This window comes from Camelina sativa, chromosome 1 (assembly GCF_000633955.1).
Source record: "Camelina sativa cultivar DH55 chromosome 1, Cs, whole genome shotgun sequence".
Lineage (NCBI taxonomy): Eukaryota > Viridiplantae > Streptophyta > Magnoliopsida > Brassicales > Brassicaceae > Camelina > Camelina sativa.
In genome coordinates, this window is record NC_025685.1 from 19,803,451 (window position 1) to 19,813,818 (window position 10,368).

Here is a 10,368-nt window from a genome sequence, read left to right on the forward strand (position 1 = left end):
GATCTAACAATCAACAACCCCAAACCTAATCCCCCAAACAACAATCAATCACACAACATACAATCAAGCTTTACAAGCAATCATACATACAAGACACAACAATGCTTAAACAAGCAATCATACCCCATATAAAGTACTCACAATGGAAGCAAACTAACACAAACAACATGGCACCACTATGAGTAAGGGTCAAAAGGCAATGTTTTTTTACCCTTAGCCACCAAGGCTAGAAGGATCACATCCTTTCCCCCAAACCGTGTACAAGGGACCTATTTTCTTACGACAAAATTTAATACTTTGTCAAGTAGTGCCCGGTGGTAGTGAACCGCTCCGAGCCGTTGGGACAATCACGATCTCGCCACTCGCTAGACATAGAAAGACTAACTCTACACTACTCACTACGAGCCTAATGTAATCTCATTACTACTCACATTATATCTACTAACACACAAGCCAATCAAGAAACAACAAGATTAACTAACAACAATCAATCAATTATACAAATAAATAACCAAACAGACAATGAAACAATCAACATAAATAATGCCTGATTATCATGCCAATAAATACCAATTATTGACCATGAACAACCAAGTAGCATAACAGTTATACCAACGATACTCTAACCTCATAAAATTGCATAAGAAACTTCACAACATCCAATAGATCTCAAAAATATACTAAGTATAGTTCCTAAACCTCACACAAACTTCACAATATTAAAATAAATCAAGCAAAGATGCTAGATCTAAACTAAACAATCAAATCGATCTCACGTAGGAACGTAGATCTAACTATCATGCATAATTTACACAAGTATAAACATGCAACCTCAATCCTAAACTCATACACAAAATAAAATCCTAGTAATGTGCTACTACACATGCTTCAGTACTCACCTTGACCTTCATGTCGAGAAACGACATTCTACTCCAACCCGCCTATTGATCTCGATCCGACTAGCTTTCTCCAACGATGGATCTAAGCTTGGGACCAAACCAAAAACTTAGAAAAATATTCTAAAAGGAATAAAAGACTAAAGGCAGAACTTACTTACCAGATACCCGACCACGACTCTCGACTCAACCAACTTATACACGCCTCTCCTCTCCAAGCTTTTCGAACTAACTAACAATCTAACAATTCTAAAGTGGGATTTTAGTGTGGAAAGCTAATGAACTAAAGCTATATTTCGTGGCCTTATATAGGAGAGGATACTTAGCGCCGAATTTAAGGGAAACACGAGCTGGTGGATAAGGTTTACCCATAACCTTATCCTTATCCACTTTTATCCTTATCCAAACTCAAACTTAAGCTTATCATTGGACGTCTTCATCCATTTGTGTGACATCTCGTGGTCTGCACATTCCAAGCTGGTGACATAGCTGCTTACACCACAAGCAGCTTCATGACACATCAACTTTTCGGTCAAATCTGAACAAAACGTCCCTCCGACTGATTTCGTCTTGAGAAAATTCTAAAACTCTTTAAATAAATGATTAAGTCATTTAACTACTCCACTAAACCTTATTGTCTTCGTATCCAAATCCGTTTGATGATCGCTCGCTTGTCTCGACAACAGCTTCTTTTCGGCAAAAAATTTCAGAGAAAAAACTTTTTTTTCTAGAGTTTAGAACGATAAAACGGCTTTTCCAACATTAGGATGTCAAACTCCTCTTTTATAAACAAGTCCTAGGTTTTTTTCTATCAAAATGCGTCGAAGTGAAGACATTGAAGCTAACCAAGTACAAATCGCACAATTGCATCGATCGATGCCCATCCTTAGACATCGATGTTTAAACTGGAAATTTGGTTGGCAAATGTAACAATGTCAAACTTATAAGCCACGTGACCTCTTATGAGACTGCAAAATAAAAGGACTATATTTAACGTAAAATCTGGCGATATGTGTAAATGAAATGCTAAATTAAAAACAGCAAATCTCTAACATAAGTAAGATGGTTTTCTAGTATTTTTGGTTTGTTTGTGACATTATCATCATAGTCACAAATAATATATGTAAATATGTAATCCAACTACAAAAGATGATCAATTGATTTATGTTACTCATAGGCGATTACAATGAAATAAACAATTTGAAGACCGTTAAAAAAAAACAATTTGAAGAAAAAATCCACAACACATGAATCATCCACGATATTAACTTTTTCCTGCGTCACAGTGTTTGGTTACAACAAAAAACTCTATTTGCAAATGTGGAAAACAACGTTTGCATCAATAAATGTAAAAAACTAAAATTCTCGAGAAAACAATTTTATATTTAGTGTAAACAATTTATAAAATTTGAACCTTTGGGGGTTTCCATTATTTTAGCTGTTAATATTTTAAAGAATTCCTTAACTGATGTAAAATGGTTTAGAACTCGTTTTAAAAGCCTCCTTATATAGGAGTAATTGTCTCATAAAGACTTGGGGGAAGGGGGTGTTAAAATTTTATACTTTAGGTAAAACCGTAAAAAAAATATTCATATGTGATGGTTTTATATGTAAAAAATTTATGATATGTACTTTTAATATTGTTGTTACATACAGAATATAACCATCTAAGTCATAACAATATTTTTCTATTCACTAGTTAATGAACATATTTTTTTGGTAGCGAATGAAAAACAATGTCTTTACTTTTTCAGTTTTTGTATTTCATGTATTAGAATTAGAGCATCTCCAACAACCCCTCAAACCCTCAAATATTGAGGGGTTTTAATCTCCAAAAAATCATCAAACTCTCAATTTTTAAAGGTTTGGATAGTGAACCCTCAAAATTGAGGGTGCACAATTGAGACCCTTATATTTTTTTATTTATTTCAGTTAAGTCCATATAACTTTTATATCTTACAAATAGTTCTATTAAGTTCAATTGTTTGAAATATATTTATATAATTCAATTGTTTGATTTATATCTATATAAATTCTATTATTTGAAATAAATCTATATATTCAAACGCACTAAATAAAAATTGAAATTATATATATATATAAATATATCATTTATAAGCAATTTTTATACAACAATAATATTACATTGAGTGATTTAACATAGAATTAAACTAAAATTAGGAAAATAATAATGCATAAACACACAAAATAAATTAACACAGGAAATAAAGTACATGGACATAGAAATATTGTTTGATATATTTTTCAAATTGTGTATTTTATATTTATTTATGAAAGTATTATGATTATAATTAATAATTGGTAAGATTGTGGACTATAATGTAAATAGAAAAACTTTTTAAAATACATTTGAGGATGTGCCATGTGGCCCTTAAACCATTCTTCTGAAGGTGAGCTCCCCTTAAAATGAAGTCATAAGGCCTCTCCATACACATTTTTTTAGAGAGTTTTTAATTAAATAATAATAAAATAAGACACAACAGTGTAGATAGTTAGATACATGTCTTTGCATAGATTTTAAAGAACCTCGGAGACACTTGAGCTGGCAACATGTTATTGGTCTTCGACTTTTATTTTGCAAGAACTTTAGATTTGGAACGCTTTTTCGAACAATATATATATCTTCGTCTGAAATTATATCTCATATATCCTATATTATCTCCAAGTTGTAAGTTTAGATGCAAACATCAACCTAACATCATAACGATGGTACAACAACCCAAGAATTAAAGATTATATATCACAAATTAAGACGACAACTACATAAAAATCGCAAAGAATAATATGTACGTATAAACGGTAACGATATAAAATCTCGCGTATAAATGTCTTATCTATCGAGATAATTGTAAAGAACCAAGGTTGATCACTGCGAGATGCACATTTTAACATATTATTCATCAAACTCTTAGAACGATATTGATATACATTGACTATATGTTATACAAGTATACAACGATGTAAAATCAAATAATCAATATGACCAATTGCATTATTGGACTTATATAGATCAATCTCGTCCTCGGTTTGCTCTAGACCATCCCATGAACGGAGCAAAACCCCTCTTTGATTTTGTCTTCTTGAAAGAACAATCTCTCTCAAAATCCTTCTCTTTATTCTTCCTCTCCTCTTCTTCCCTCACGTTTGACATCACACGCGTCAGCAAAGGCGAGCTCGCGAATGTGACGAGTCTCCTCTTCTCGAGCTCCTCCGTCATTACAACCTCTTCTTCAACATCTTTAGACGTCGTCTTCGTGTGATGCTGTTCCACGAACTTGAGTTCCTCAATCTCCGGATTGTCTAGGCGACTCGACCTCGTCCTGCTGAGTTGTTGTATCTCCTTCCTCCCATGTTTAAGTTCTTGTGTTAGAGTTTTGATTCTGTTGGTGAGGATGGTGTTTAGTTGTAGCGTTCTTGTAAGATTTTCTCTGGTCTGATCGAGCTCGAGTGTAAGAGATCGTAGTCTTGATAGAGGAGTCGGCCCACTCAGAATTGATTTTGTTTCCTTTGTCCGAATCTGAAACCGTCAAATACATGTGATGTAAAAAGTAAAAGCTAGATTACAGGAATGTATCAATTTATACAAATATACAATGACATATCAATGGTGGACGTGTTACATATAAACACACGCAGTCACGCACGTATATGAATATATAATTTTTCATAATGAAAAAGTTTTATAGATATAATTTATCTTTTGTTAAATTTACACACACATATACCTAAAAATAAAAATGTGTGTGTTGTTAGTATTTTATTTTATAGGTTGACAATGTTATATACATTCTTAAAATATATACACTCTCCCTACTATTATTTGTAAAGTCGTTTATAAAACTAACCTTAGTTTTGTAAGTATTTACAAGGGTATACCATTGGAACAATGACAAAATAATTTATTTTCGTGAGGTTAAAATCATCTAATTATCGGATAAACACTCGGATCCCGGGTCGGATCTGAAATTTTTCAATTCTTGAAATTTTTCAATTCTTTAAAAATAAAAGGGAGCGATGATTTCCAAAATTCTTCTTTCGTCGAGTTGTAAAAGAAACACTTGAATAGCAGATGATGTCCCAGGTTCGATATGCGAGAAAATTCCATTATATTTTTTCCCCCTTTAATGCTATGTTATAAATAATGGTCCAGTTTATAAATAATTAAAGTTTCAACATATTTACTTTTCTTTTTAACACTCAATATCTTTCCTATTATACGAGATTCTATCCTATTTCACCAGATTTTGTTTTATGATATTCCTAAAATCAAGATTTATAGTTGTTATTTTTTGCCAAATTTATAGTTGTTATTATTAATCAAGTATTGCACGGGTATTAATAAGGGAAACAGATTTTCAGCAAATGGCATAAGAAATCTTTAAATATGAACTAATAATTAATATAAAAAAACGGATCTTTAGCAAATTTAAATTATTAACTTTAATATTTATAATTTATTATATTCAAAGATTTCTCTACAAGTTTAGCAATAGATAAAATAGAAATTAAATGTATTTTTTCTTATGCATTAATCATTCCTATTTTATTTTTAGCAACCATTTAATTAAATCCATAATTATCTCCAAAAAACAAGGTAGTTACAATATTGAAATATTACAATTACCATATATCCATAATGTTACCTTTAAATTTGAGCATATTCCCACAACTAAACTAATTTACTATAGTCTGGATTGTTTGAAAGATTGTGTATCAAACCTAAGAACTTATTTGTAGTATAAATATATCCTGCATAATTCTGATTTCTGAATAACCTAAACGTAAGAACTTGATCACAAAAAAAAAAAATGTCTTCACATACCCTAAAGAGATCAAGCTTTTCAACACAACTTTGCGCATCTTGGTCAAAATCCTCCATTCGTAGAAGCAATACACTTCACAAACTGGGGAAACATTGAGTATGATATGTAAGTTGCTCCACCAATTCCATAGTCATATATCTGATTATCTTATTCATATTTTTATTTTACATGTATGTAATTTTCTTTAATATTTAAGTTTCCAAAGTTTTACTAGCTGCCCTTGACCAATTTTGACATATTGTACCTAATATTTTCATTGGAAAATTTGCAGCTGAGTTTGATGCAAACTAGAATTCAGCTGGTGACGATGTAGTCATTTATGTTTTTGGCGTTTCAAAAACATTTGCTTTAAAGTAATTCTATTTTCACTGAATTCAGGTGTTGGTTCAAAGTTATTTTATAATCATTTTTTAATGTACATAATTTCAAAACTTTTACAGGTTTCTAAAAGGTTAAAAGAGAAGGTTCTCAATTTATCTTAGATCCATAAATTCCAAAAGCTTACTAAGTTTAGGCAGAGGTATGCATATTATGTCTAATGATATTTGTTATGGAGTACAAATTGATCCTTTTTTTTTTTTCCAGTTTTCCACTATCAAGAGATCATCCGGAATTTTTACTGTGAAGGTTTATGTATTTTTGTTTTCCAAAAATGCATTCAATTTATCTATTGTCGGACTAAATCATCTTAGCGTTTATTTAAGTTATATTCTCAATTTTATATATTTTTTTTGTTTATGCGTAGCAGTGTGCACAATTTTGTTTTTGAATGAACCATTGGCTTTAATAGCATTCTATGTTTTAATTATTATGTGTACAATTCATTTTATTATTAAACAAATTGGCACAATATAGACATGATTGATTTACTCATATGCTCTTCGATTTCCTTATCAATTGTAAGGAAAAAAAATAGATTTTGTTATCAAAAGTTGACCCTATACTATACAATTTTGAAAAGTTCTACCAAAAAAAATGCTAAAGAACAATATAAATTTTTTTTTTGTCAAAGAGAACAATATAATAAAAACCATTTTCAGATATAAAAATTCCAGTGACCAAAACAAGTCTTTGTTCGTAATACTGAGTTAAAATACCTTAATTAAAGATAGTTTATGGAATCACAAGTAACACTTAATAATTGTCTTATATAAAAAATGATTTAATAAAAACTTACAAAATTTGAAGTCCGATTGCGCCGAACAAGCCTACTGATAGGCATGAAAAAGGAACTATCATCGATCAAGAGAATCGATCGCTTACATATAAAAAAAATCCAATTCCGGATATCATCGCATGAATCGAGTATCTGATTACTTGAACTCACCATTTTCTTTGACCAACTATGTCCAAGCAAAATCAATTGATAGATCAATATCCAGTAGGAGGTAAAATATTAAAATAATATTTCAATCACTTATGGTCATGGATCATAATATTTTATTTAGATTAATATATGAAAACTATAGGGTTTATTAAATCAGTTGAGGTAAAAATGATTACCAACTTCAGTTACATCTTAAATATTAACTAAGTAAAAGTTTTTATCCATGATTTTATATTTACACTATTTTACGTATTTTTCTACTTAAAATACAAACAATGATAAAATATTAGTCATTTAATGTCATAATTTTTTAATGAGTAGACTGGTTGGTGTATGAAACTCACAATCGTATGTTAAAGCGGGTTAAAATTAATATTTTTACAAATGCAATCATTTACGGGTTGATTTATCAAAACATACATTGTGAAAGTGTAATTTTTTTAAATGTAATCTTTTATAGTTTTTACAAATGCAATTATTTACGGGTTGGTTCATCAAAACATACATTGTGAATGTGTAATTTTTATAAATGCAATCTTTTATACTTTTTACGTATGTTTCTACTTCTGCTACGAATAATGTCTAATTGAAGTATATATTGATAATTAATCCCCCATGCTATAGCACCTATGTTAATATAATTCTTAGTCATTTTACGAATTTAAAATTTGTATGAAATATTTTGTTTCGTTCTGTAGACGGGTATTTTGAGAATTTTTGGTATTTTTTATAATATTTTGAGAGTTTTGAAAATTATAATTTCTGCTAACTATAGAAATTAAACATACAAATGGAGAATACATGTATTTCGTCTAAATTCTCAGCCAAAATTTATTAATAACATTATTATATTGATAATTCTTTAAAATAAATGGTTATGGGAAATAAAATTTCTAATGGGATAGATCAGAACGGAAAAGGGATGAGATGGGTCAGGACGAGACGATGATAAAAATTGTATATTTTCCAGCTAATAAAGATGATGATCATGTTTATTTCGGTATGGGTTGTGGTATTCTACATATACACCAAAATATTGACAAAACACCATGAAAGACTGGCAAACTAATTTTAATGAAAAAATTTTACTATTATACAATTTAAATTTTCCGACCGTAAAAGGTTTATTATTTGACTGAATATATATTTTACCAGTATTTTTTTAAGTAATTTAATTTACTAATTGAGTACATATATTTTAAAAAACAATAATTAAATTTTGAGAAAATTTCAGTTTATTTGTGGTATTAAGACGAGAAAGAGTATATGTAAACTGAAACGGGTAAATTTGAATAATGAAAAGTAATATATTAAATAGTTTTTTTTTTAAAAAGGGACATAAAATTTAGATTAAAGTACAAAATAAAAATATATAGGTCGATGAATTCAAATATCAAACTTTCACTAATTTTGATAAGGATTGAATATACGATAGGTAATTAACGACTTTGGAACGGACACTTAAAAAAAATTTGGTATTTTTGAAAATAATTATAGAATTTTTGAAAATTATAATTTTATGGATCCAAACTAACTAAAAGAGATTTACGAAAAGAGAACTCAATAGAGAACTCAGGTATCCCATCTAAATTTCTTACCCAATCTCTTTTAGTAAATACTATCTAAAGAGTAACTATTTAAAAGATAACGAAAATAAGACAAAATATTATGATGGATATGGAACGAGACGGGATGAGACGAGACGAAACTGGATGAGACAAGACGAGATGAGACTGGATGAGACAGGATGAGACGGGATGAGAGGTGATGAGTTGGGACGTGAGGACTGAGGAGATGGGACGGGATTGCACGTGTTTCCAGTTCCAGAGTAAATACGTTTATGTTTAGTTTTTTTTTTAATTTAAATGAAAATAACGCAAATGTACTATAGCACCGGTGCACATGTACTATAACACCCGTGTTAATATAATTTTAGTCGTTTACGAATTTAAAATTTATATAAAAAAAATTTGTAGCGTGCTACAGCACGGGTTACTACCTTGTTATACATATTCCCAAAATAAAAATGTTGAAAGTAACAATATATTTATGATAAGGAACATTGTTTACCTCTCTCTAAGCCTAGTTGCATATAGATCTCTCCGGCTAAAACTTTTTCTCCGAACATGGCGACCGCTTCTTTCACCGACCCAAATGCTGCTCTCGTCTCTATCTCCGCCCTATCACTCCTCCAACCGGTCACTCTCTCCATTGCTCTCCTTCCTTAATTATATTATACGTACTACCTTCCCATCAACACACACATATATTAATGAATACTTATGTTTTTTTTTTCTTTAGTATATATAGTACTAAACTAATTTAGAGGGGTGTTAGATTCTTGGCGTTCACTACACTTGAAATTTTTTGCTTAATTGAAATTATTAATAATTGGTTTTGGTCTTGTCTAATATTCGTTAGCTAAGCATTCAGTTATCAAGCAGTGGGTGGAAGGTAATAAGTTTAAGTTTGGATGTTTGCTGGAAACTCGGGTTAGGGAAAGACAGGCTCAGCGGTTGGGGAGTAGGTTGTTTTCTGGATGGTCAGTCTTAACGAACTATGAGTATAGTCCTCGGGGACGTATTTGGGTGCTATGGAAGGATGATGTGAGGATGGATCCTTTCCATAAAAGTGAGCAGATGATAATGTGCTCAGTAAAACTTGATGATCAAACAGAGGAGTTCTTCTGCTCGTTCATATATGGTTTAAATACGGTGGAGGCTCGTAAAGTGTTATGGCGGGAGATAAAACATCACCATGATTCCCCTATTTTCCAAAATAAGCCTTGGATATTATTTGGGGATTTTAATGAAACCTTAGATATGCAGGAACACTCGAGAGTCGATGACAATCCGACAATCACTGGAGGAATGCGGGATTTCCAGTCAGTTGTTAACCATTGTTCCCTCACTGATATGGCCTGGCAGGGACCACTTTTTACTTGGTGTAATAAGCGGGAAGATGACTTAATTCTGAAAAAGCTTGATCGTGTGATGGTGAATGCCACTTGGGCAAGGATGTATCCACAAGCTTACAACGTTTTTGCAGCAGGGGGTTGTTCAGATCATTTAAACTGCCGGATTATGGTGCAGAGTGACACTCAAGGTCGTAGGCGTAAACCTTTTAAGTTTGTCAATGTCATGACTGAGATGGAGGAGTTTCTCCCGCTAGTAAGGGATTATTGGCAGGGCACATCACCTTTGTTTCTGTCTACGTCAACTTTGTTTCTGTTCACCAAGAAACTTAAGGCCCTCAAACCAGCTCTCCGTTCCCTAGCTAAGCGCCGTCTTGGTAATCTGGT

General features: G+C 31.3%; 1 protein-coding gene across 1 annotated transcript; it reads right to left on the reverse strand.

The window, feature by feature from the left end:
- Window positions 3,928-9,279, reverse strand: LOC109128312 (WEB family protein At2g17940-like). Its single transcript, XM_019234449.1, has 2 exons — window positions 9,181-9,279; window positions 3,928-4,434 (listed from the first exon to the last, which is right to left on the reverse strand). The coding sequence occupies exons 1-2, from the start codon at window positions 9,277-9,279 to the stop codon at window positions 3,928-3,930; spliced, it is 606 nt and encodes a 201-aa protein (XP_019089994.1).

Bases quoted from the DNA above. Each gene is read 5' to 3' on its own strand.
- LOC109128312 (XM_019234449.1), bottom strand. From the start codon at position 9,279: ATGGAGAGAGTGACCGGTTGGAGGAGTGATAGGGCGGAGATAGAGACG. The intron at 4,435-9,180 runs GTTTTAGCCGGA...TGACGGTTTCAG, and splicing joins TCGCCATGTTCGGAGAAAAA to ATTCGGACAAAGGAAACAAA.